Source organism: Coffea arabica, chromosome 2c (genome assembly GCF_036785885.1).
Source record: "Coffea arabica cultivar ET-39 chromosome 2c, Coffea Arabica ET-39 HiFi, whole genome shotgun sequence".
Lineage (NCBI taxonomy): Eukaryota > Viridiplantae > Streptophyta > Magnoliopsida > Gentianales > Rubiaceae > Coffea > Coffea arabica.
Genome location: NC_092312.1, coordinates 14,589,558 through 14,617,076, shown reverse-complemented (window position 1 = coordinate 14,617,076; position 27,519 = coordinate 14,589,558). Strand labels below are relative to the sequence as shown.

Here is a 27,519-nt window from a genome sequence, read left to right as displayed (position 1 = left end):
ACAACTAATTTTCTCTGGACCAAGGTATTGATGTCCAAGAAAGACAAGGAGAAGGATGTTATGATGCACAAATTGCTTTGTTTCCTACACAGCCTAATAACTTTCTGCTCCTATACAAGGCTAATAACTTCGAATGTTGCAATAAAATGTTTATTATGCCATCGAATAAAAAGTCAACATCAGTTATTGGACTACAACAAGAAGAATTTAATTACAACCAAGAATTCATTACTTACAACATCTCCAAGTTTCTCATTCTCCAGATATAGACAGGTATTTCTCCAGAAATGTTACAGTTTCTGAATACTCTGAAAATAAGAGTTACTTGAATTATAGTATGTCAGAGCATCACAGCCATCTCAGCAAGAGTAGCTTATGACAATGATTCCACATACAGTCTTACTATGCCTGTAAGATTACTGATCAGCGGAAATCCTTGAGTTGGCCCAGCAATGTCACTAATCCTCCTGCATAAAGAATGTAGGGCAGTAGAAACCTCAAGACATTACAATACAGGAGGAGAACAAAAATAAAGAATATAACTAAACAAGCAAGCCATGTATGATGTTGTTTGTGTATACTCACAACTCAGATAGATTATTCAGGAGTGAAATATTTGCTGGAATGGGCCCTTGAAGACCAGTTGCATGCATCTCTCTGCATATGAGCAAAAAGATAAAAGTCAACAACCAAAATTCTTTTTTCAGACAATAAGTGCATTTCACTCTGGATGGTGAATGAACCATACAATCTTGCAAGTTTTTGCCAGTTCTGCAGAAATTCAGGAATTGGTCCGGTGAAGTTGTTGTCATTTATCCTACTGCATTGTAAATGGAAGCGTTGCTTAGCAACATTCCCTAGTAAACATATTTATATTGTAAAAGAAAAGACATCACAGGAGCTCACAAATCCGTTAGATTCATTAATCTGGAGAAAGAAGTTGGCAGCTTCCCGGTAAATCCATTGGAAGACAAGAATCTGTCATTTCAGCAACATGATTCAGATTGTTAGTGGGGAATCAATGTGTTATTCGAAAATCTCATTGAACAAGAGAACTGAGTTTGAGAACGAGAAGAGATGTCTTACAGAGTTTGCAAGTTTGTCAATTTCCCAAGCTCAGAAGGGACAGCTCCAGAAAAATTGTTTGCCTCTAGGTTCCTGGTTAAGACCTCCAAGAGCTCATTACATTCAGCTAAGTGAAAATGGCCATGATTTCAGAAGATACATGGGGAAAAGAAAAACCCAAAATAGAAGTCTTAGTCCACCAGATTCATGGATGGCAAAGAATTCTTCTTCCAAACTGGTAAGCAAGCAGATACAAGATTAATTCATAACTGGTTCGCCAAAATATCCCCACTGAGACTTATGTAACACCCCCCCCCCCCCCAAAAAAAATTTTGCATTTGTGTTAGTCTATCCTATGTAGTAATAGATCACCAAATTTGCTGCATTTAGTTGGACTATTTGACAAGATAATATCTTAGCATATAAACAGCAGTGATACATCTCAGAAGTGGTACTTTTAATATTTCACACTAAGATACAAGGTGCTCTTAGGTAAGCTCCAGCCATTAAGTTTACTTTACTTTTTGCCAAGGTTAATGAACACAAGGTCCACAACTAAATCACAAAATATAAATCAATGAGTAACAAATGAAAACATACAGGGATGTAAGAGTGGTAACGTTCCCCAGCTCTTTTGGAATTTCCCCTGATAACCGGTTTGCAATTACTGAGCTGGATCGAAACTATAAAGTTAATTCAAAAGGAGTTGCAAGATCCAGTCAGGTAGAGGGAGGGAGGGAGGGAGCAAGGAAGGGAGAGAGAGAGAGATAGAAGATTACATGGAAGTCAACTGTGTTGAGGACCACTCTGAAGGTATTGTACCATGAAGGTAATTGTAAGCAAAATCACTGAAAATACACAATCATTCATTAATTCATATGGCAGACAGATGTGCTTGTAAGAAAGAATTTACAAAATAGTGGCATTATACTAGAATTTCAGAAAGATCTCACATGTTCCTGATGTAAGGAAGATTTACAAGCTCAGATGGCAGAACTCCAGGAAGATTGTAACGTTTCAGGATACTGCATCATTGAGAAACTATTAGCATCAAACTAGAACACACAAGTATTTAGCAAGGCCCGTTGCTGCTAATATTTTCTCTTATGCTGCTATGAAAAGCTACAATTTTGAATGTTTAATACAAATTTGACTGAGGGCAGAACGAAACTCAGCCACAGTGAAGAGGAAGTTATATCCCAAATGGAACTTTAGAAAATCCTTGTGATTTATACTGATTGCAAACTAAAACCTTTTAAGACTCTGTCAAAGTGAGCTTTCGCTCACAAGCAAAGCTGCTGCAAGCCAATAGCCCTCGCAAGAGACTAATGATTAATCATCCACAATTCCCAATCCCCCAGAGAAGGTTTAGATTAAAAGTCCGTCTAAGCATGCTCTGAGAATAAGGCATTTGGGGTAAAAAATAACAATCTTATTGAAATATGAAACAGAAGTTAGGTTACGATGCAACAAAGATACATAAACGGGAGAAAATTGTTTAAAGAAATGGACAAAGATTACAGCTTTGTGACGTGGCAGACAGTGTTGTTACTGGAATCGCATTCACATTCAACATCATTCTCAGAACCCCTTGGTGCCTCTGGTGTTATTCCAACCATTTCAATGCTGCAGTTATCAGCATTGAACTTCCAATATGTAGCACCCATTGTTGTAACAATTTTCTGGAGAGCATCCTCTGCAACAAAATCGATCACGGAATGTCTCAACTAATAAATTGACCTTGTTGTACACAAACAAATGAAAGCAACTTCTAGCAGATCTAACCAGACAATATGCGCAATTAAACTTATACAAGCAGCTAATAAGTAGATAATCAATGTTGCGACTCAGGAAAGATTAAGGTTTGTCTGTGGAAAATCTATCTTGAAAGTGACAACTGATCTTTTCAATAATAGTATTCTTTAGTTCCAAGGTCAACAAAAGAAGAAGAAAGGTTTCAAATAAAACCCCGAAAGAATAGTTTCCATCATCAAATGACAATCTATCCACCATCCTGTCTACACAATACCACTTTCCGCGCTGGTTGACCTCACACCTGAACAAAGTAGATTTTTGTTTGCTTAGATGCATATCTTGAACACTTATTTCCAAACAGGTGTAATGAGCTGCATTTAGATAGCTAAGTTATCCATGCATAATTAGTACATAAAACCAACTTGATAACAATTTTTTGAAGAGAAGATAATTGAATAGGTTGTGAACAATTTCTGTATGATACATGGAAAAGAAAAAATTATGAAATTTGGATGCAATTGAATTCAAAAGAACTTTTATTTGCCTGTATTCAATGTACAGGATTGTTCATTCTATGGATATATATGTAGTGAACTTTACATGTAGTAAACTTCCAACTAGGATTACTATGCAACTTGCACTAGTGCAAGCTCTCACTTTACAAAATGAAATTCTCAATCATTTAATGCTTCTGTAAGATTCAAATTCAGAAGGAAGAAAAAATTGAAAAAAAAAAACTAAAATCTCCCTATGACATTCAAGTGTAGCCAGTTGCATACTAAAGTTTCCCGTGAACTCTACTACCGGGCTCATAATCTCTAGGTTGTTTCTGAGTCCTCCAAATCTTACTTCCTATATTCCATCTCAGTGAAATTCATAATTAAGGCTTTTAGACACCCGAGCTAGTTTTCTTCTATTGCCACCCTTCAGGCATATTTAAGTGCATCATGTCATTAACTGGAAAGTATAGAAACATCTTCCAGAGATTGAATATACACCTGAAATAATCTTTCATAAGTTCATGAAGAGGGCTAGACGATTGGAATGAGGGGGAGCCGCTCGATCGACAAAATATTTTGAAAAGAGCAGTTTTATGTGGTATGCATAATGACATCATATCATAAACACACTTCCTGGAAAACAATTACACATTAGCCCAGTCAATGAAGAAAGATAATGATATTCTACATTTTAGCATGTAGAAGTTTGAGTTATGTCATTTAGAATATCAAAGTATGTTGAAGTTGAACACAAGTATTCCTTGCTTGCCAACAAATCAGAACATGGGGTAATCGACTACTTTACAAGAAATCTGTCTTTGCAAATTAGCCAAAGGTATGTATACAAAATCATTGCAGCTACCTAACAAATAAAAAAGGATTCAAACAAGATTAGCAAATGAACCAAAAAGCCAGACTAAGGTTACTATATTAAAGAAAAAAAATGAGGAACCAATTCAATAATGTAGAAAGCTACCTATCACAGAATGTGCAACAATAGGAAACCTCACCCAAAATGTAAAACAATTCTTGGCGTTACTCAGTAATATGGAGAAAAAAATAGTCCTTTCCTAAATTATCATATATAAACTCTTCAATTATGAGGAAGCAGATAAATAATCTTTCTCAATGCTATGACTTTTGTGCAACCACTTAAACAAACAATAGATAGAGCAAATATATACTTGCTTAATTTAGTACCAAATTTTGGACGTCACAATTGTCAAATAATTGATGATCCACATCAAAGATGGTAAAATCCAGTTCCAAATTTACTAGGGGTTTCTGGCAATACAGAGCCAAAGTACCTACCATTACAAATTTCCACCTTTCCTCTCATCTGAAAAATGCCATATGCAATACTGTAATTTACGCATAGCCTCTGTCTTCCCTCACATATTTCCTTCCTTCAGTGTATGTTTCAACAGAAAAAAAGAAAAAAAGAAAAAAGGGGCAATAGAGATGTACGATATATGGCAGTCCAACCTTGACTCTGCATAGCAGCACAAAGTTCAGAACAAACATGCCATACATTGAAACACTGAACTCCAAATTTCCAAGAAAATTAAGCCTCTACTTTTTCTTTGATCTTAAATCTTTTCATTCATCTTCAGGAATGCAGACTTATCAAATTGTATTAAGTAACGTATCAAAAATAAAACTTTAGGGATGAAAAGGCAGAAGTTAAAAAACTATTGAAACTATTAAAAAATTAAAACTGAAGTTAAAAAATCACCTTCTTCTTGGGGGACTTTGGATTGAGAAAAACCCAACAACATGAAAAGGCTGAAAGCAAGAAGAGGAGTCCATGAAGTAGCAGCCATTCTTGAATCCATCTTCAAGCTACAAAACTAAGTTCATAATACACTAATATTACATGGATTAACTCATAAAGATATATTGAGCGAGAATTAGTTTGGAAAACTTTCTAAATGATGCTCAAGTGTGAGTTCTGTTGGGATCCCAATACTTCCAAGTGGGGTCTAAAACTGTGGATGAAACGTTGGCAGGCATTAAAGAGAGGAACAGATGATAATATGATATGAAAATGGATGGGAAAAAGCACGTGGGATTCCGTTATTAGTAAGGATCTAATTCTGAAAAACTGAAAACCAGTTGGAACTTGGGAGAACGGCACTGGTCAACTAAAAATTGTTTATACTCGAACAGGTTTTGACCGGCATGCTAAAGGATATTCATTATTTTCTCTCTTTTTTTTTCTTTTTTTTTGTGTTATTTAACTTTGTTGGTATTTTTTTGTGCTATTTATTAACTTGTTAATAGGCCGAGTAAACCATATACCCCTGCCACCAACAAATTGCTTACTTGGATCTTTTTATTAATTTAGTTGCTTAAATTAAAACTAATACTCCTACGTTTTTTAGACACAATCAGTTTCTGATTATATGAACTAATTATATGTAGGCATCATTGACGAAACCTGTTTATTGCTAGGGCATAGGAAGATATATGATGAAGCAATAATCAAGTGAAAAATAATAACATGAATAGTTGCAATGAAAATTATATATTAAGTAAATAAGATTTCTTTAAAGTGTGAAAACTAATAAGACAAGGGAGAAAGTAGAATCATACTAAAAATGCAATAAGAGAGAAAAGAAAACCAAAAAAAAAAAAAAAATTGTGATACTCATAATTGAAGGGCATATAAGACTTTTTCCGTTTGTATTATCAAATGGGAAAAACGTGTAATTCTAATTGCCCATTAGTTGTGGGGCCTAGGGGCAAACGACGTAAAATTCAGCCTATGCTTTTAGGGGATCAATGGTGTGATTCTGACAATAATATGTTTTTAGCACAACATTTTATTGTCTAACAATAATATTGTAGCCTAATGAAACTTTAAATTTAAAAAAAAATTGCTGGAATTTTATTCTTTCTGATATTTAACTTTTGAAATGAAATAGAAAAGATCAGTGTATTCTATAAAATTAAATTTAAAAAAATACCCTTATTCTTAAGAAATGAGGATTCTATTGTAACCAATTTTAATAGAATTACGAAACTAAAGGATAAATGGTGCTGTTTTGTTTGTACACCTGGGACATTCTTGGATTGGACGATATGTAGAAAACCGGTTCTTTGCCACCAATACAAAAAGTGCCTCACGTCTTTGAATCATGAGTTAGACGCCCAAAATTCAAAAGCTAAAGATTACAATTAAAGGCAACTTAATCACACCGGTCTACGTCCGCTAAAAAGCATATTAGATGGGCTAATTCGACACCACTACTCTTGCTTTATTTTATGTCAACAAAATCGATGTGCTATCGCGAGTAAATGTCGTTATTTTTTCTTTTTTCTCTCACATCTTTTTATACCCTATCATCCCGCAATCAATCGTAAAATATGAAATTGGAAGCAATAATAAAAAAAAATTCTAAGAGTCTTCTCTAACTATTGGAAATTAACTTAAGTATTAAAAAAAACAGAAACAAGTATCGTAATTATGAACAAAAACAATAAATTTGAACTAATTTTACTTTACAATCTTATTCATGAAATACTCGATCCCTCGTCTTGGCCTTTCATTATCATTAAGACTGGTCTAAAATATATAGTCATTGGCTAACTAGAAAAGATAATTGAAGGTAAAATGTCTCATAGGACATTTGATCAATCATATTCTGTATTTTTCCCCCCTCGAAATTTTAAGCAAGAAATATCATGATTCGGATTATGTCTAAAATCAAAGACAAAAAGGTCGTGGAGTGGGGTAAGGGATTGTCTAGGCTGCTCAAGCAGTGGACACATAATACATGAGACCTACCTTAGCCTAGTTGCTGGACCTAAGATAGTAGTGAGGTGAGGTAAGATTTTTTTTGGTGCATTGCATCAAATATCTAGTGGGCAGAGGGTTAGATGATGTAAAAGTAGTGATGGACACCCGGGTGATTTAAAAAAAAAAAAAAAAAGGCCATTTTATCACTTGAATTAATCATTGTTTTTTTGTGAACATTTAATTCGTCAAGAAGATATACAAGGCATGCATCTAATTGTTGGATATTAATCTTTCAGTAAAAATTGACAGGAGTGTACTAGTTTACCATTTGTTGCAAACATATCCAATAAAACATGTCAAGAGGAGAAAAAAAAAATCTTACGAAATATTATTTGGAATAATTACTGTAGCACTTTTTGTGATATGATGTATGTGAGATAAAAAGATGGTTGGGAATATAAAAAGGTAGGTTGGAAAATGTGTTTATGATGCAAGCGAAATATTATTTAGGAAAAATTTTGTATCCAAACACTCCTAAAGCCTTCTTGACAATAAGACATCCAACTAATTAGGCCGGCTAAGCCCTAATTAGTAGGCTCCCGCAAAAACAGAAAAACGTGTTTAAATTTAAGAAGCTGAGATTAAAATGACTTTCTCGTTGTTCTTGTATGACCTGTAACCATTTTTGTGCCAAACCACAGGCTTTGCCCTAAGAACTTGCTTTGAGCTTTTACCAAACCTAGGTTCCAAGTATGGGGACAGAATTTGCATAGACCTACCTAGGTTTGAAGCCCTTTCAACCAAACAAAAGCAATGAAATGATAAGAGTAGAAAGTTCAACAAAAATGAAGTCCGATGACCAAGATTCCACTTTATTGAAGCAGAACGTTAGTTAGATTATTGCTATGTCGACGTTTTTAGTTCAGTTTTCAAGTCTTTCTTTTTTCCTTTCCTCCTCGTAGGGTTTCCCTTGAACTTGACAAAAAATGTGAAACGATTGAAGTGAATATTGAGACCGAGTCTAGTGCAAAATTTCAAGAACCCAATTGTGTGACAGCGATGATGCAGTAGAATGAAAGTTTTTTTTTTTTTTCCCATGTGTTGGATTGATTGTTTTCCTGGCTGAAGTAGAAAAGTCCTAGAAGTAGGACTAGCCGCATTATTGGCATCTAATTCCAAAATTCTAGGGGGATTTTAACGTATCATCACCGGACTCATACAAGATTGGTTGCAACATTTGTTTCGATCATAAAGTCAATAGAACTTACCACGTTCTATTAGCATTAGCAACTCGTTTACTAATTGCCCCAAACTCATGGATTTGGTGATTTTTTTTTTTTTTTGTTCTTTTATATCCGATTCAACCATTTTTTCCAGAAAAATCTCTTCCAAATCTCTCTGCTATTCATATTTTCTGAAGCATATATTGTTGAATTTCCTACATTTGGTCTATACCATTACACAAGTAAATGGGAATTCTATTGCAGGATATTCAACATTTGGTCTTCCATTTCGCTAGCAATCAGGAGAAATATTTTCTATCATATTCAAAAGCCTTGAAGCAAGAGAAACTTGCTAAAATTAGTCCAACATAGTACTGGTTTATTACATTATTGTTTCCATTATATTTTACAAACCCCTTTTCGGCTTTTCTTTGCCGCATTACTTGTTCTCAACCACCCCAGAAGCCTTACCAAAACCGTCAAAACATACATTCCGCTTTTGCGATGCCTGCGTTGAGAAAGATTCATTTGGCTTCCTAGATTTACTGCCATCCAAAAGATGGAGGGAGAAGATCTCTTCCAAAACAGTGAAAATACTGAAGTTTTGATTCAAAGCACATTCAATCAAGTACTTAAACTATATATAGATCCATAGTGATGATGAATCAATTCATTAAAAGTAGATTCATATAAAGGCTTTCGCTATTCTGGACAGAGGATAAGTACATTAAAAATTAGAGGTGGGAGCCATTATAAAATTTTGATCTCATCCCCACATTCTGAATTACGTTTACTTGAGCATTATAAATTTAAACCTTTTTCATGGATCCCCAACTATTATTTAAGGTACAGAAAACAAAAAAAAAATGCTTATATAAATATTTGGAACAAAATAGAATAAAGTAGTGACATGTCATGGAATCTAGTCATCAAAGAGGTAAGTGGTAAATTGCTCTTGATCCTTCTTTGAAAAATAAATTATATAAAAAGGGAAGAAAAAAATTAGTAGCATGTCCACACGAAGAAGGAAAGACAAAAAAGAGAAGAAAAAGGCAAAGGAATTGCAGGTTCGCTTATGCACTCAATAAAACATAAAAGGGATAAAAGACTTTTTTGTTATGTTCTTGGATAGCAAAGCAACTAGCATTTTTTTTTCAAAGAAGTAAAAGAAGAAAAGTCACCAATTTTGCTACTATATGTGGGTTTAAAGGTACTTTGAATGTATACCTCACAATTGGATGGGTTGGACGAGTTGATATTGGTTTTTCACTTAAATGGGTTATATTTATCTCACCTAACTTTAGATTGGGTTGATTTTGAATTGGGTCATATTGGATCATCTTAAACCCATAATGCATATTAATTAATATATTTTGATACATAAACTTTCTTGTTATGAAACAATTAAAAGTATGGATGTCCCTTTGTATTCCCAAGAGATTAATTCATGATTTATGGCTACATTATGTATAGAAGTTACAATCCATAAATCTATTCATGTAGTGGAGAAACCGTTTCATAAGTTTCTTCATATTATTGTAGTTGTGGATGTTTAATAGGATTTATGTACCTTTGATCTTGTAGTACCTATATATAGAGGTACATTGACACCCTTTGGAAGGACTTTTGTATCTTATTAGAATATAAGAATATCACTCTCCATTCCTCTACTCATTTCCCTCATATTTCAATTCCGATTATAGTATTTCATTTTATTAGTTTTATAACATTTCTCACATATATTTTAACATACAAAAAGATTTTTTTTTCACACACATAACCACATTTTCACATGTATAAATATATTTTCACATACTAACACACTTTCAGACACACAAACACACACTCACTTCTTAAACTCCTTGAAAACACATCATAAATATAATAAATTTTTATATTATTTGTATTGTAAATTTTAGATAATAAATTGTACATTTAAATAGATTAGCTAAAAAAATTTGCTGACTTGACACTTTTTAATACTACTAATTGATTGAAACTTATTTTAACACAACTTATTTAATACTTTTACTATTTATATCTACTTTATTGTAAGTTGTAATATTCTATGTACTTAAATTATTGTATGCTATATTATATTATGCTTGAAAATGTAATTAAGAGGAAATTTCACATCAGCTTCAGCACATGAGCTCACATTGGAAGAAGAAGATTTGGATCCAAGAAAGAATGGGTAGGAGAGGATCCGGAAACAGAAGGCCCCGAGAGGTGGCAATTCCTAATGTGATTGATTCGACATGGCAAATTACTTACACAAAGAGAGAAAAAAAAGAAGACATTTGATACCGAAAGATAAATGTCCAATGTGCATTGAGAATGCTGAAACCACACTCCATGCACTCAGGGACCATACCAAGATTAAATCAATTTGGAGGAGTTTGGTGTTCCCACATTATTGGGAGGATTTCTTCAACAAAAGTACAATTGATTGGTTAGACTGGAACCAGAAGCAAAATGGTAAAGGAGCTGGGGAGAGAGTGACGTGGCAGTTGATTTTCCAACTAATTGTATACCATGCTTGGAAAGTTAGAAACAAATTTGCTATTGAAGGAGAGGAATGCTTCCTCAAGATTTCTCTATCAGCTTTGAGGCAAATGGCAGAACAAGCAAAAAAGATACTTATCAATGGGAGAGGCAGATCACCAAAATAGGAGTGTTTTATAAGATGGATTCCGCCAATTGAAGGAGTTATTAAAGTAAATGTAGATGGCGCCTCAGAAAAAAAACCCTGAAAGAGTAGGAGTAGGAGGGCTCATTAGGGATGAGAAAGGGATATGGTTCGAAGGTTTTGCAGAGAGTATAGGGTTGGCAACCAACATAGTAGTAGAGCTTTGGGGAATTCTTAAAGGAATGCAACTGCCATGGGGGAAAGGATCTATATCTATATGTATTGAGGAAGGGGTTTTTATCAGAGACCCTCTAAATGGCTTCTAAACTTCTTATTCTTTTTTCTAGATTTTTGTATTTATTTTAATACATAAAAAGTAGTGGGTTATAACTAACCCTATCACCAATCAAATTTAAAATTTAAAACATTTCCACTATCTACTTCATAAACTGTTTATACTTTGTTATTTATACTTTAAATCCTTTTTACTCCATAATTAAAGACAAATGCTTATTCGTATGCTATTTTAATACAATATTACATTTTTATAATTAAAAAATATTTATCCCCAAACTAACCCTATAACCACCCCTACAAATGAGTTTTGCAAATTACAATCACGTTTCAAAAAAATCACAAATGTACAACTAAATGTAAAGTTGAAGGGTAAAGTGCAGCTAAATATAAAGTTAAGGGGGTGTTGAACTTCAACCCATCACGTTTTCGATTGCCTTGTGTTATTTATAATTTTACAACAATTAAAACTTCCATAAGACCATAAGAAAAGATAACAAATATAACATCCATTCATGCTTTCTTATTAATTTAAATAAGTAAGATTATTTACACTCAATTTTTGTTATTCACACTCCAATAATCATTTTGATCATATAAGTTTCAATAATTAGACTATATGATAAAATAAATGATGGAATTGCAAATAATAAAAAATTGAGTGCAAATAACATTTTCTTAAGTAAGAAGTGGCTCCCATGCCTTTCTAATTTAAAAAAGTAGTAGCTCCGCTTATATAGGAATTTGGTTTGAAGTTTATTAGTGGGAGGGTAAATAAAAATAAAATATTGCCAAACTTAGTAAAAGTAAAAAAGTAAATGATAATATTTTTTCTTTAAACTTAGCATTCCTAAGTAAAAGGGCAAAATTAAATAGAAAACAAAAAGGAAATAATGTCGTGGATTTAAAAAATCAAGAATGGTACCATTCATGAAATCACTAAATAAAAAACAAAGTACCACTGGCCTTTTGAAATATTCATTTTTGATAAAAAATAATGATAATAACAACACCAGTTCTACCAAAAAATTTTAAAAAAGTAATATTATAGTTTAAGAGAAAGATGTAGAACATTCAACCTTAAAATACTACTTAATTTGTAATTTAACATTAGATTTGAATAAGAGTGTAAAACCCAAACACTAATGATATCATTAGTTATTTTATGTATTCTTATTACTGTCTTCATATATAAATATGTATTTGCTATGTTAAAATATATATATATATATATATATATATATATATATATATATATATATATATATATATATATATATATATATGAATTGATTGTAGTACTTGAGGATATTATAGATATTGTCAGTTTTTCGTTTCCATTTTTAGATACTAATAATTGCAACCATTGTAATTAATTTTTAATTTTATATTTTTATTATGATAGGTAAAGTTAAATATATTGAATCGTAGGAATATGAATTTATATGTTAGGTATAGGGGGAGGAGCGAGAGGGAAGAAAATGGTGAGGTGTTAAAAAGTAGCAGGAAAGGTTGAAGAAGAAATATGGATTACAGGGATTGCAGGGATATGACAGAGATGACAAAAAAATAATAATAATAGAAAGGGTGGTACCATGGTAGAAGGTATAAAAGTCGTAGGAGGCATCTGATGACTAACTGGCGTATAAGAAAAGAGAGAAATGATAGTGATTTTTAATAATTTTAAGAACACTAAAAACACATAGTACGGAGAATTTTCTTTAAAATATACGTTAAAGTTTATGAAAAATGTTAATCGAAATACATTCAACAAATTTAGGGGCACAAGATAGGAGAAAGATCTTTTTTTTTTTTCTAAAAATGGAAGAAAATAAATTGGTTATAATTTATTTTTTTGTATTACAAGTTTTGATATATGGGTATAACATAGTAATATGTTTTGTTGGATATTGATAAATTGACTTTTTTTTAGAAAACTCTTCTCACCTTACCACCCAACCTAACTCTCTCCTTAAATGCGTTAACAATTCTTTTATCATGTAAATCATTATAAATTACAATTTTTTTCAAGATATTAAGCATGCATTTCTTTAAAAATTTTATTATATATATTTATTATTTTGTAACACAATATATAAATATATAAAATATTATTTTGATTTGAAATATAACCCGTGCATAGCACGGGTCAAAACACTAGTACAAGGATGTAATCATAGAGTCGGATTCGAAAGTGGGATTGGAGCTGATAGTAGAAGCAACGGCCACATCGCCTTATCATAACTTGGTCAAGCAGATAAGACGTGAAGAATAGAGAATGGTCATGCAAACTGCAACACACCTAGAGGGGAGGGAATAGATGTGCAGATTGGCTAGCAAAGGAAGCAATCCTGTTATAACAACGAAATAGACTGATAGAAGAACCACTGACAGGACTCAGTGAACTATTAGGAGCTAATGTAATTGGGTAACAATCCCGCGCTTAGTATTGTGTTAAGAGGCCTTTGTCTCTCCTTTGTATAAAAAAAAAATGTAACTAAGACGTATAATTTGTTGTATTATAATATTGATGAGGAATTATTAACAATGAAATAAAACAAGTTAGAGAAAAATAAAAAAAAATGCAATTAGAACAAATTTAAAACTCTATTCTACATACACGAAATATTAACAAACAGAATCAAGTAGCAACTTGAGAGCAACGACAAAAAATAAAAAATGAAAAAAGGAGGAAAAAAGCATACTCTTAAAAGACATAATAAATCATTATATAAGTTGGGCAAGTTTAATTACTGCTATAAAAGTAAAATATGCATGAGTCTTTATTTCAATTTTTTTTCTTTTAAATAAAAAGGGAATTTCGCCAATTCGATCCTTAAACATTTTCACTTAAATCAATTTCGTCCCTAATAAAATATTTTAACCAATTTAGTCCTTGAACTAGTTTTTTACTTCCAATGTAGAACTTTTCACTGCATTTTACTCAATTTCCGTGGATCAACAGGGTATAATTGTCATATTGATTTAATCTTCTGCAATTAGCTGACAAAACAGATTAGAGATCATCACATAAAGGTATATTTATCACCGGAGCCACACCCTTTTCTTTTTTCATTTATTCCTCCTTCCCAACTCCGAAGAGGACATCACATAATCCTGTCTGTCTCTGTCTTTTTCTCATCATACAAGGGGGAATAGTCAGCCACCACACACAACGGCATCGCCAAAAGATGAACGGAAGCAAAGAACATATTCCAGACCCCACTCCCAGCCAATTCAAAGCAACAATGAATATACAAAGACTACAACGGCCAAGGACCTCATGGCAGCTTCATATATCATCCAGGAATGGGCAATCCAATTGCTAATTTGCTAGTTGGAGATGTTAAAGACAAGAAGTCCAAATCTAAACACAAACGAGCCACATCGGGTAATCAGTATAATTTCTTTTCATGCTCTCTTGCATATAAACTACTATATTGAGATTATACAGATTATAAATAAATTAGTTGATCCAAGGGTGTGGCTTCAAGTCAGACCTCAAGTAGTTGATCCATCTCAATCTGCAACTCTTCCCACATTTAAGTAGTCCTTCAAGCGATCAAAATGGACACAAAAAAGGTATTAATTCCATACTCAAGGGCAGGCCTTGTTGCTGATATGATAATAATGGAGAACTCAAATAACTATAACTTGGTGAAATTGTTTGTGAACGAAGATAGCAGTATCATGTACACAGGGGTACCTGCGTTCTTTGGTAGTGACCTCCAGGAACCTTCTCCGTTGGCTTGAATGTACTTGGTCAAGATTTCATCTCTTCAGCCGTCCACCTCCCTCTCTTTATCCCCACTTTCTCACAGCAAGGGGCTCTTCCCATTATTCTTCAGGTTTCAGATCAGATTAGAGATGCTCAGCTGCCGTTCTAATTGCTCTTTTCTGAAATTTTTTTTGTAGAAAAATGAGTTTTCAAACGGGGCCTGCGTTTTAAAGGAGGAGGTGGAAGAGCCTCTCAACAAACTTTGTCGCCTAGCGTAGCTGGTTGACTTTCAAAGACTTTTTATGCATGTTTTTATTGTACACTCTCAAGTCTCAAAAGTTGAGGTACTGGATTTATCAATGTATAGAGTACAGACCTTTATGTTCCATTTCTATGCATTCACCTTTCTTCTTCAGCTGTTTTAGCTCCCATTCTCCAGGATCCTTCCACTCGACTTCACTTTTTGTCACTTTACTTGAGAACCCCTTACCAGCAGCCCACAAAACTACTCGTTGACCTCACTGCCTTTTTCAATTAGGAGGAATGCACCTGCAGCAACCCCTCTTCCTGCACATACCGCTGCCACCCACTTCCCTGCACTTCTCCTCTTTGCAACTACCTCAATTCACCTACTTGTTCAAACTGTTCTTTTGAACCCACTGATCCCATTTGCTCCGACGGCTTGTGCCATCTCTTCCTCACAAGACCAAGGAACCGGAAAAGAGTAAGGGTGCAGGCGCTAGTTGACATCAGGCTCTTTTCTTTGTTTTGTCAGCTAGTGATCTCTTCCTCGTAATGATCTCTAATCTGTTTTGTCAGCTAATTGCAGAAGATTAAATCAATGTGACAATTATACCCTGCTGGTCCACGAGAATTGAGTAAAATGCAGTGAAAAGTCCTACATTGGAAGTAAAAAACTAGTTCAAGGACTAAATTGGTTAAAATATTTCATTAAGGACGAAATTGATTTAAGTGAAAATGTTTAGGGACCGAATTGGCGAAATTCCCAAATAAAAATTAAAAAAATTGATTGAAAACATATATATGAGAATTGTGAGTACAAATTGGCCAATAAATTGTTAACACATGTCGAAATGCAAGTGGTTGGACATATGTGTATTGAATCTTATATTTATTATTTTGAATTATTTTTAAATAGGTTAGATATTGGGTGTCCAAATAAAAAATTTAATCCATCCAATAAATAAGTTGGATTGTTCTTATTCAACTCAACAAAATCCATTACCCAACTGATCCAATTCATCCTTTAAAATTAATAGACGGACCGGATGAATTGTTGGATTTTGAGTTTATTTGTCAGCTCTATTTGAACATTGATTTATGCGTGGAGCCACCCATCTCTGAAGAGCACTGGTTCTCGAAAGAGTTGACATCTCCGTTTGCTAAATCCTTTCTTGTCTTGTCTCTGTTCTCTAAAATTTTTCATTTCTTCTATTTCTTTTCTCCTTTTCCCCAATTGGTTCTACGGTGAACTTGAATATAAAGAAGATAGCTTTTCCGATGCATGGACTTATGTAGTCTGGACTTAGATTGTGATTACTAACACAAATTTTTTTTTTTACGATTTTCATGAATATATTTTTTAATTATTTTTTTTATCTTACATATATCAAATCACTACAGTATATATATATATATATTTTTACAAAACCTTCTTAAAATAACAATCCAAAATAAACTATGGCAGTTTTGTCCGAGAGTTCAGGCTTTCTACGTGGGCAAGCCAAAGGCATTCTTTGAAATGGTTGGTTGGTAACATGGACGGTTTATCTTATGATTTGTCATCGGCCAATGATAGATGGCCTGTATTGGTCTTATTTTGAGAATTTTCAATTTTTATTCGATCGGTCTTTTTCATTAAGTGTCATTAGTGGTTACAAACATTTTTTATTGGGTACCATTTGAAACAAAAAAAGAGGTCCCATGTATCATGTATTATGGGAGAGACGTACATATTCATCGCATTTCATGTCCTGGAATGCTTGATTTAGATAGAAGTCCAGAAGTTTAATATTTCAGATGGGAGAGTACCAAATATGATATTAGGCAATCATAGGTTAGCTATACTCTTTGAATTTGGATTGAAAAGATGATACGCTAAAAGCAAAGAACCTCTGTGAACGTGGTGTGCAAAATCGAAAAATTTCGATTTATCGATTGAATTTGAATTGAATTTAAAATTTTCACAATCGATAATTCGGAATTCGACACTGAAATCGAAATTTTCGATTTCGAATTAGGCAAATTTGGTTCGAATTCGATAATAGAGTTTTTGAAATCAGAATTTTCAATTTCAATTTCGTTTCATAATATATATATATATATATATATATATATATATATATATATATTAATATTTATTTATTTATATATATAATAATATTTTTTATTTCAATTTCATTTTATAATATGTATACTGATATATATATGTATATAATGATATTTTTTAAAATATATGTAATATAAAATTTATATTATATAACAATACATATAACCAAAATGAAAAAAAAAGGAAAAAAGTTTCCGAACTCGGAATTTACGAATTTTGAATTGAATTCAAAATCAAAATCGAAATCGGAACTGGTGAATTCAAAATCAAAATTGATCAATAATTCTTATACGAAAATTTCAAAAAATTCCGAATTCAAATTTTTGAATTAACAAATTCGAATTCGATGCACATCCCCATATGTGAACGTAAATGTGAATGCAGAGAGGCGAGCTCGATGATTGCGCTATTGTGGCGAGCTACTAGCCTTCTAAAAAAAAAATTCCTTTTAAAGGCATTGGACATACCCATGTTCAGGTTATATGTTTTTTCTTCGTAACCTAGGTTGTTCCCTTCATCCTTACTGTCCTCAATTTGGTTTAGCTTTTTGAAAAGCTTTTGTATGGATCGCTATTTTTAAAAATTTTTGCAAAAAAAAAAATGTAAGATAGCGATTTAATATATATAAAATAAAAAATAATTAAAAAAATATGTTTACGGGTTACACTTACACCATTTTCACAACGCTCCATTCATCCAACCGGAGATGTGGACAAGAAGGCCACCTTCACTGCCTTCTTCCTTCTGCCTCTACGTTGCAATAAAGAAAGGGTGGTTTGCTTGAGTTAATAATTAGCTTTAAGGGGTAAACCGTTGATAAAATAATTTTGAGGGAGCAGAGTACAACTTTACGCTGATTACAGGGAGTTAAGTGAAATTAAGCCAGATAAATAATTGCGCTTCCGTAGAGCCATACGTGCGCAAGTGATAAGGATGAACTTGCTGGCAACCGAAAACGTATACAACTCCACGTTTTTTAGCTACTCCGCTAAGAATTCTGGAGTACAACTTACAAAACAAAACGTACAAACAGAAACTTCCCCCTTTTCCAAGAAAAAAAAAAAAAATTTCCCCTTCCTTTCTTTTGTTATTTTTTCTGGACATTTCATCTTCTCCTTCCCCATTCCTGTGCCAAACCCTAATAATTCCACTGGGGGAAAAGAAAAGAAAAGGAAAGGAAAATCTCAAAATTGGTATATTCGCCGAGATAAATACGTAGGTTGATAGATACATTTCTTTTCTTGTACGAATGCCTATTGCAATGGAGGAGGGGAAATCCTGCAATGAAAACGGCTACGTAGAGAACGGAAAAGAAGAAGAATTTCTTGATGCTTGTGATGAATTCCCATTCTACGATTGCGTAGAATCTCTTCCCGGACGGATTGAGTCCGATGCTAAGGTGTCATCATCATCTGTTTCAGGTGTTACTCTTGACACCAAGCCCTCGCCGGAGAAATCGTCTCCGGCGAGTCTCCGCCGCAGGAGATTCACTTCCCGGAAGGACTCGGTAAGTTTTGAGAAGAATAATGTTACTTCTGGAGATGCTATGCTTAGATTTTCTGAGAAGTTGAAGGAGAATGGGGAGAAAGATGGAATTTTTTCTTTAAATTTGGAGAAAATAGATGAAATTAAGCATAGTTTGAGATCGGGAAAAGTTGAAAATGGTGAAAGTGAGGGTTTTGACGGGGAAAGTAAGGCTAATTCGATGATGTCATACACGAATAATGAAAGAGATGAAGAGTATTTTGAAGAAAATTCGGGGTTAAGCAGAACACACGGAGGGGATTCGAGTTTTTTGATGGTTCTAGTTGGTTTAGTAATAAAAGCAATTGGGTTTCAATTCAGTTTGTTGTTTAGTTTCTTTACTTTTCCAGTATGGGCTATTTATACCTCATACATGTTCGTAATGGATCCTTTTGGTTATATGAAGCGAGGGAGACAGTATTTGATTCGAAAAGCACTGAGAATTTTCGGTAATTTCTTTGGGAATGTTTCATCATTTGTCAGTGAATGGTTTAGACAGCATAAATCGTTGTTGGAGTTGGGTTTGAAGTTTGTATGGGGACTGTTGTGGTCGGTTTATGTATGTGTTGTTTTGGTCGTATTGTTGGTATCCGCGTTTGTTGTGGGAGGTATATTGATGAATGCTGCGGTGGAGGAACCCGTTAGAATAAAAGAAAGTTTGAATTTTGATTATACACAGAAGAGTCCAATAGCATATGTGCCGATAATAGGGTGTCCTGGTCCAGATTGTGGGATAGAGTCTAGTGAAAACTTTGATGTTTTGAAGTTTGACGGAATGCGGGTTATACCTCTTGATCATAAGTTGCAGGTTACTGTTTCACTGACATTGCCCGAGTCTGACTACAATCGGAATCTTGGGATCTTTCAGGTATGTAGATTAGATATTATGAAGCTTCATTATTGGGAATCCCTTTCTTGCTGAAGTTCAGAGTAGTAATGTTTTCTTGAGTTAAGATAATTGCTGCTTCAAAGAATCTGTCACAGCATAAATAGATCAATGTCATTCTCAAATCTGGTTCAGAATGCGTTTTTATTGGTTCTTATTTAGGAAGAACCTGTTCCAGCTGACTTGCTTCAACTGGTCTGGTTTTATGTCATTTTTATTTCACTTGTCCATTCGCCAGATACACCAACTGGTCTGGTTACATTAACTTGTGTGGATTCTTCCCATTATGGATGTGAACTGAAAGCACTCTTCTGATGTTTGAGTAACATTTTCAAGACCACCGCATTACAGACTTAGTGTCCTTATTCTATCTCCACTGTCAGCGAAGTTAACTTTTATGCATACGATGGTGTTATAACTCCTTTATTTTTCTTTCATCTGAATCTTCTTCTCGTCCATTTCTGGTTCCACGGAGTGTGCTTCTGGCTTACCAGATAACTGATACCAAGTCAAGAACATGAAGCTCATTGAGAATTTTTTTTTTGGGATTTCTTTTTGCTTGAAGTATGGAGGATATTAAACCCTGAAAGCTTGTTTTTTTTTGAGTGTCGTGTTGTTTTTATGTGATTGCTTACTTGGGATCCAGTGATTGAGTTATTTCTCTTTCTCTGAAGGTCAGAGTGGATTTTCTTGATCCTGATGGTAAAGCTCTTGCAAGCTCTAGGCACCCCTGCATGCTGCCGTTTAAAAGCAGGCCTATTCGCCTCTTATTAACTTTTCTCAAAGTTGCTCCGCTCCTTACTGGCTATACATCTGAGTCCCAAGATTTGATCATAAGGTTTAAAGGTTTTACTGAAGGTGGTAGACCAACTTCCTGCTTAAGGGTGACTATTGAACAACGGGCTCAATTTGCGCATGGTGCAGGCGTTCCTGAAATATATGCTGCATCTCTAACACTGGAATCAGAACAACCTCTACTGAAAAGAATTGTATGGTACTGGAGAAGAACATTGTTTATCTGGGTTAGCATGACAATATTTACAGTTGAGCTGCTCTTTACTCTTCTCTGCTGCAACTCTATAATCATCCCAAGAGTAAATCTGGGTCGTACTAGAAATGGTCCACCACAAAACAGTGATTCAATTCAAAGTTCGCTGGGTGCATGATTTTGGCTAATTTGGCGATGTTGTTAAAGATAGAATTTTTTTTTTAACTGTTGTGATTGACAGGTTCGAATCTGTTTGTATATGATAACGGGCAAGTAAAAGGTAGCTTTAATAAATTACAACCACTTCCCTTCTCAAAACTTGTTCTGGACAGTTTATAGGACTAACCTTTAAATCTGAGATAAATATTTTATAGTGTTGAAAGCAACAATGCAAATGCTAGAATTATTATGCATCTTGCAGTCACTGCTATGAAAACGCAATGTCTGTGTTGGCTTGATCTAAATCTGCATGGCCTGGCATTTTTATTTTCTTCTGCCTGAAGTTATGTAAGTAGTGGCTAGTTGCCACTTGTGTTGCAATAGATGCAGAATCCTGGAAAGAGTGTGAAGAGGAAAAATGAGGGAAAAAGGAAAAATTGTCTGAACATAATTTGCATTTTTGTTCAGGGGCGTCAATTGCTTTAAAACCAGATGTGGGTTTGGTTGGATAGGGTATTATTTGAAATATTATTTGGAATAATTACTGTAACACTTTTTGTGATGTGATGTATTTGAGATAAAAATGTGATTGGAAATATAAAAAGGTGGGTTGGAAAATGTGTTTATGATGCAAGCGAAATGTTATTTGAGATAAGTTTACTATCCAAACAAACCAATACCACTTCTTTATCCTGGTTGATCTCTTCAACTTTGTCCTTGTTCTTACTGGATGATGAAACAGAGAAAGTTAAATGGGCTGAAACGTGAATGAAATTGCATTATGTTGGTTTAGATTAGGGATTTTCTTCTGTTAGCTTCTTGTTATGATACTGATTTGGGCTATGGAATACTCAAGTTAAGAGGGGAGTCTACTTATGGCTATTCGTGTAGTTATGTCCATGGAATTTGCGCGTTGGTGACTTTGGAGCCAGCTGTAATTTCTTAGATGATCTTCTGTCTGTTCTTTCCTGTCTTTGGCTGACGGTGGCATCTATTGTGTGTATAACTCGAGTGTTCACTGGTCATTGTTTGGCATTTAGAAGAAACTTTTACTCCATCCATCTTTGTCGTGCGCTTTCCATTTGGATTGTCAAAAGTGTTTTGTCACTTCCAAAAGTGTCAATTATGAATCAATCTTACCACACAACTTTCTAACTTTCATACACAACTTTCTGCCTTTTACCCTAGTTTGTAAGGTTATGTACGCTTTCTTTGTGGACCCATCAGCCTTATTAAAAAAACCTAATTCACGGTCGCGAGATAGCATGCGCGCCTCCACATATCTCCTGTTCAATTTTTATTTTTGTGTATTGGGAAAACATCAACCTCATAGACCCCAGATGTCCTTGAGCAAGCAAATTCTTGCATTTTTTTTTTTGAGTAAATCTTTCCTACACTGACGGTGTATACAATTAGTGTGTTTGGATTGTAAGTTATTTGAAATATTTTTACTGTAGCACTTTTTGTGATGTGATGTATGTGAGATAAAAAGGTAATTGGGAAGATAAAAAGGTGTATTGGAAATTGTAATGGTGATGTCAGCAAATATATTTGGCCAAATAATTGGCTGTCCAAACACACTCATTAATATCATCGTTGGATTCATAACATGTGTGTAAAAATTGAATTTCATCCAATTTTACATAGTTATCATTCATTCAATGTTGATAGTGTATACACTGTTAGGAAAGATTAATTCTTGTTTTTTTTTGCACCACCATCATTATGGGCAAAACATGAAACACAAGATCCACCAACGTGCGATTCTTTCACTATACGTAATAAGTTAAGACTCCTAAAGTGCAGTCAAATAAATTGGTTGGGACGGAGGGAGTAAATAAGAGCTTGGAAGAAGACGCGAAGCATTGATGTCGAACAGCATATGCATATGAATGTGTGGTTAGATGATTGTCTTGAACAACTTACAGCACAAATGGGACTTTAGTTGCACCCTTTTGCCTATGTCCTTGTTTTATTATCCTAAACAAAGGCACCATGAAGTCCAATATTCTCTGTTTTCAATTCTATTATCGCAGTTTCACCTTTATGCTTGTATTTCTGGCATACAGAGCAACAACAAAAAGGCTCCATTCGATTAGCAAAGTATGTTAGATTGTCCTTTCTATTTCATCACCTCTTAGTTTAAAGTTTCCATTAATAAGATGATGGCTACTTTGATTTTCTTATTTCAGCTGAACTTCTTAGTGGGCGATACTACTTTGTGTTCCTTTGAAATTAAGAATGGAAACAATTAAAAGTAAAGGTTAAAAGGCAAGTCAGTTTGAATACGGAATAATTCAACTCTGAAGTCTTTGGTGGTCTGCATGCCAAACAAAAAGGGTACGAAAGTCCATCAGACGTCCTTTATTTTCACCATTGCAGACACACAAAAAAAAAAAATAGAATGAAAAACAATCAGAGGTTGCTGATCGTTCTTGCTCGCATTCTGAGCGATGAATCAAAAAAAAATGTGAAATACAGTTAGAGGCTGCTGATCATTCTTGCTCGCATTCTGAATGGTGAATTCCTATTGACAGTTTCAGTACTGGGCGGCTTGTCTTTTAACCTGACAATGTTGTAAACCCAGCAACCAGCTAACGCCCCGGCTATAGGACCAACAATGTACACCCATATTCCAGTATAGCAATTTGATACGATTGCTGGCCCCAAACTCCTTGCTGGATTCATTGATGCCCCTGAAATTGGCCTGTCATTTAAAAGTAATTTATCAATCACACAAGTATGAAACATAAAAAAAAAAAAAAAAAAAAAAAATTGTCTGCCAAGTTCTTTCTCATTAGGCACAAGGAAGCAACGTTTTAATCATCCAACAGCACGTCCACTTATTAATTCAACTCAATGAAACCATCAACATATATATTATCCTGCTTCGTTGGGTGATTCGGGTGTTGATCGATCTTAGGTACTAATCAGCTATTGAAGGGACCATTTAGTACCCGGCAAGCAAAGAATTAACTGTGACGGTGGCTCCAACAGCTATTCCAGCGAGTTCTGGTGTCTGCATATGATGAAAAATCAAGAATCAACAAATAAGCTATAGAACAGCTCTTGAAAAACAGAGAGAATGATGCGTCAAAAAGTAATACTTTTTCAAGGGTAAAAAGGTGATATCTTGCATCAAGCAAAATAAGGTTGACTTGATTGATCTAGAGCATGAACTAAAAGGGTTGGAGTTTGGTGTAACAGTTAAGAGTAACTGCACTGAACAAGTGACACTCTGGATTAAAAAAAAGTAAACTTGGCTCGATCTAGAAAGTTAATTAAATGGTTGGGATTTGGTTCAATAGATAGAGCAACTGTACTAAATAATTGACGCCTGGAATCGAGGAAATTAAGGTTGTCTCGATAGCAGGCATCCATTATTCACACCCCAGATCGAGCCAATCTCATCTCACTCGATTCTGAGCATCAACGGTTACCCTAAATACCTTTTTCCAACGTTCATTTTTCACGTAACTATTCTTATTCTAGTTTTATGGCACTTATGGTGACTAGTTTATAAGTAAGAAATCATCGTTTGATGAAACTATATAAAGAGAAAAAAGAGATGAGGTCTTGCACTGACCGCTCGTTCGTCAGTGGAAACACCGGACACAGCGAACATGAGATAGAATGTTATCAGAAACTCCAAGAGTAAAGATTGGATGTTCGACCCCACCGGAAGGGTGCCTACAGATTGATAATGTTCTTCGCCAAAAGCAAGCCAGACGGTTCCACTTGCTAGAGTTGATGCGAAGAGTTGAGCACAAATATAAGCAGGTACCTGCAATGGTGAAAGGTGGATTCAGTGGCAGGAATAAGAGATTTAAGGGCAAGAGGTGCAAGAAAACACATTTGGGTGGCAAAAAAAAAAAATATTTTTTTCTAAATTCATAATTTTCATGAAGTTTTGGGTTGTCAAATCCAAATGTTGTTGGCTGTTTATGTTCAATATGCAAAACACTATTCTAACGTGTTGATCTTAGATTTACAAATCTCAGTAGTTTCCAGCTAAACATGGATCTTAACATCTGAGAATTTCATATTTTCTACTCATTTAGGTTATACAGAGAGTATATTATATTGGGAATATAGAACAATAGAACCTATAAAAGATAATAGAATTCGGATTAATTTTTTATGCACTAGAAATATATATATACAAGCAGGACAACATGCATCCAAACCATTAATATATATACTATCAGGATAAAGAAAGATTAATCTAGTCTGCAGAATTATCCGACTCTATGATGTTATATATGTGCTTGAAATGTTTTTAACTAGAAGAACTATCTAAACAGAAATAAACTTTTGTAGTAAACATGTACAAATTTCATTTGAAACTCTAGACTTAGATTCGGCGCTCAAAAAAGAGACTTAGATTCGGCATGATAATTAATTTAACTCTGAAAAAGTTTTTGCATAAATGCATGCTTGATGCTTACCTAAAATAAATAAATAAACGCATGCTTGACATTAATTATTTTACCCGTTTCCATGCAAACTTCTTGCATGTGGCAAAAGCAATGGTGACAGCAGGATTAAAATGAGCTCCAGAGACATGTCCAACTGCGTAAACCATCACCATTACATCCAATCCCCACAGGATTGCTACTCCTGGGAAAGTGACAATATTGTCCATGCCCAAATTCACCACAATTGAAGTAAATCCAGTGAACATCAGCAAGTAAGTACCTATTAGCTCAGCCATTAACTGCAATATTGGATTTAGGCATGTTTCATCAGTAAACAAGACTGAGATATTAAATGCAATAGTCTAATTGAATATCTCCTTGGATTGAATTAATGTTGGTTGAAGAACACAAGAATCTGTAAAGGATTACCTGTTGCAGAAATTGAGTAGGTACCATACTGCCTGAAGAGTTGTTAGATTTGTTGGAAGCTAAATACTCATCTTTTACCTCCACAACAATATCATGGTCTTGATTAGTCTCTAATGTGTCTGCCATTGCGGACTTCTCTATACAAAATTGGAATGTCTCACTCTAACTATGTGAATTTTTGACGGACATAAATGTTGGAAGTGGAAGTCTGCTATTTATATGGTCTTTTCAAGTATATTCTCACGTGTACTCGGGTACAGTAAGATGCAAAGTCATACTTCCTTCACAAAAATTTATAAAGTTCCATCGTCATCATCTACTCATCTTTACCATTAAAATGCCACATTTCCGCGTCCTTCAAATGGTAAACGAATGTACCCAGAAACACACAGGCAATGATTTTCACTCTCTGCAATTTGTTTAGGCCAGTATAGCCTCTCACTTTATATCTCTTCTTCTGACCTGGACTCCAATTAAGGGAAGGTGAGGGGCTTATAGGCGGGTAGAGTAACCAATTCAGAATTTTCATCAATTGAAATTACCGAAACATCCATGCTTAAATAATTTGAGTTTTAAAACTAACCAAAGTTATAGATGACAAACTTCATGGATATTTGCTAAGAACACACGCGCGCGCGCATACACACACATATATATATATTTGGCAAACCCCATACACAGGGGTGGGATGCCAACCCAGCTTTTATTATAAAAAATAAAAAATACATAGAAAGGAACGACACCTTACCTCCAGACTACCCGACCGATTAAACAAAGATACCTTTAATATCTACTCCCACGAAAACTAGGAACACCACACCTTAACACATACATAATCTTGAACAAAAAGGTGATAAAATTAGGGGAAAAAATCAAATACCTTAAAATTGAAAGTCATTGAAATGCATAGACTATAACGAATTTTTTGCCTAAATCAAAATAAAAAGATTATTGTTTTGCCCAAAAGTATTTTTTTGTTTTTTTATATTGCTTTAAAAAATTAAACTTAGTACCTTGACCAGAAAAAATAATAGACTTAAAGGTATATCTAACAAATGCTTAGTAATTTAGGTATTAAATTTTTAGAAAAGTAAAATTACTTAGAGAATGTGCATAACTATAAGAAAGAATAATACTTATTAACATATACATTCACATGTTAGGTCGCGTGTGATTTTAATGTATGAACAAGAAAAAAAAACTCTTCACATTTAATAAACTGTATAGGAAGACAAAAATATGCGAGGGGAAGTTTGTAACATAAAAAATAATGAGTTTGTTTGGACAAAGATAATTTGATTTGCAAAATTTATTCTCACAAATCCCAATCATCTTTTTATTTTCCCAATCATTTTTTTATCTCACATACATCATCAGATCATAAAAAGTATTATAGTAAATATCTCAAATAAATCATTCAAATAAACTCTTATCCAAACAAATTCAATGTCTGTATTTAGGTAATTTCGTCAGTGAAAAACAGGGAGTGACCTGTCAGAATCCTTGGGCCAAGTGCTTCTCGATGTAAGTAAAAAACTATTGCTATAATGTTCAAGGCTGCAAATTGATGGCTGCCTAGAGACAGCTAGATTCTGAGAATGGCGCTGACTACAACAGTCCAGTTTGCCTTTCTCTGCCAGATTTTGAAACTTGGATTAATTTGTAGCCATCAGAAGATTTGAGGACAATGCTTTTCACTTGAAAGGCATTGAAAGCAAAGTCGGTGTTATTTAATCTTTGGCAAAGGCAGCATCGAAGCTTTACACACCTATTTTCCCAATACAGACTGTAGCCTGAGCTTCTCTCTCCAATGACAACCGCTAACAATGCACATTCCTT

At 34.1% G+C, this 27,519-nt stretch overlaps 3 protein-coding genes and 1 long non-coding RNA gene across 4 annotated transcripts in view; 1 reads left to right on the top strand and 3 right to left on the bottom strand.

The window, feature by feature from the left end:
- LOC113726226 (uncharacterized) overlaps nucleotides 1–5,473 on the bottom strand; it is a 31,342-nt gene extending 25,869 nt beyond the window's left edge. The window contains exons 1-12 of the mRNA XM_027249822.2: nucleotides 5,056–5,473; nucleotides 3,095–3,121; nucleotides 2,587–2,761; nucleotides 2,019–2,090; nucleotides 1,845–1,913; nucleotides 1,666–1,737; nucleotides 1,087–1,158; nucleotides 907–978; nucleotides 749–820; nucleotides 586–657; nucleotides 396–467; nucleotides 237–308 (exon numbers count right to left, since the gene is read on the bottom strand). Of these exons, the coding sequence (XP_027105623.2) occupies nucleotides 237–308; nucleotides 396–467; nucleotides 586–657; nucleotides 749–820; nucleotides 907–978; nucleotides 1,087–1,158; nucleotides 1,666–1,737; nucleotides 1,845–1,913; nucleotides 2,019–2,090; nucleotides 2,587–2,761; nucleotides 3,095–3,121; nucleotides 5,056–5,155 (947 nt within the window). The 5' untranslated portion in view covers nucleotides 5,156–5,473. The remainder of the gene's footprint in view (nucleotides 1–236; nucleotides 309–395; nucleotides 468–585; nucleotides 658–748; nucleotides 821–906; nucleotides 979–1,086; nucleotides 1,159–1,665; nucleotides 1,738–1,844; nucleotides 1,914–2,018; nucleotides 2,091–2,586; nucleotides 2,762–3,094; nucleotides 3,122–5,055) is intronic.
- An 8,821-nt stretch (nucleotides 5,474–14,294) lies between these two features.
- LOC140035060 (uncharacterized) lies at nucleotides 14,295–15,248 on the bottom strand. Its single transcript, XR_011839029.1, has 2 exons — nucleotides 14,915–15,248; nucleotides 14,295–14,760 (listed from the first exon to the last, which is right to left on the bottom strand). It is a non-coding gene; the product is annotated as an uncharacterized lncRNA (long non-coding RNA).
- Nucleotides 15,249–18,255: 3,007 nt separating this feature from the next.
- LOC113726225 (seipin-2) lies at nucleotides 18,256–20,992 on the top strand. The gene is made up of 2 exons (XM_027249821.2): nucleotides 18,256–19,668; nucleotides 20,361–20,992. Exons 1-2 carry the CDS (start codon nucleotides 18,526–18,528, stop codon nucleotides 20,850–20,852), a joined length of 1,635 nt encoding a protein of 544 aa, XP_027105622.1. The 5' UTR covers nucleotides 18,256–18,525; the 3' UTR covers nucleotides 20,853–20,992.
- A 2,182-nt stretch (nucleotides 20,993–23,174) lies between these two features.
- On the bottom strand, nucleotides 23,175–25,853 carry LOC113723968 (aquaporin NIP1-1-like). Its single transcript, XM_027246925.2, has 5 exons — nucleotides 25,681–25,853; nucleotides 25,326–25,550; nucleotides 24,420–24,617; nucleotides 23,791–23,852; nucleotides 23,175–23,540 (listed from the first exon to the last, which is right to left on the bottom strand). Exons 1-5 carry the CDS (start codon nucleotides 25,804–25,806, stop codon nucleotides 23,315–23,317), a joined length of 837 nt encoding a protein of 278 aa, XP_027102726.1. The 5' UTR covers nucleotides 25,807–25,853; the 3' UTR covers nucleotides 23,175–23,314.
- Nucleotides 25,854–27,519: the final 1,666 nt, after the last annotated feature.

Bases quoted from the DNA above. Each gene is read 5' to 3' on its own strand.
- LOC113726225 (XM_027249821.2), top strand. From the start codon at position 18,526: ATGCCTATTGCAATGGAGGAGGGGAAATCCTGCAATGAAAACGGCTAC. The intron at 19,669-20,360 runs GTATGTAGATTA...CTTTCTCTGAAG, and splicing joins GGAATCTTGGGATCTTTCAG to GTCAGAGTGGATTTTCTTGA.
- LOC113723968 (XM_027246925.2), bottom strand. From the start codon at position 25,806: ATGGCAGACACATTAGAGACTAATCAAGACCATGATATTGTTGTGGAG. The intron at 24,618-25,325 runs GTAAAATAATTA...TCACCATTGCAG, and splicing joins AGAAGTTTGCATGGAAACGG to GTACCTGCTTATATTTGTGC. The intron at 23,853-24,419 runs GTCAGTGCAAGA...CATCATATGCAG, and splicing joins TTTCCACTGACGAACGAGCG to ACACCAGAACTCGCTGGAAT.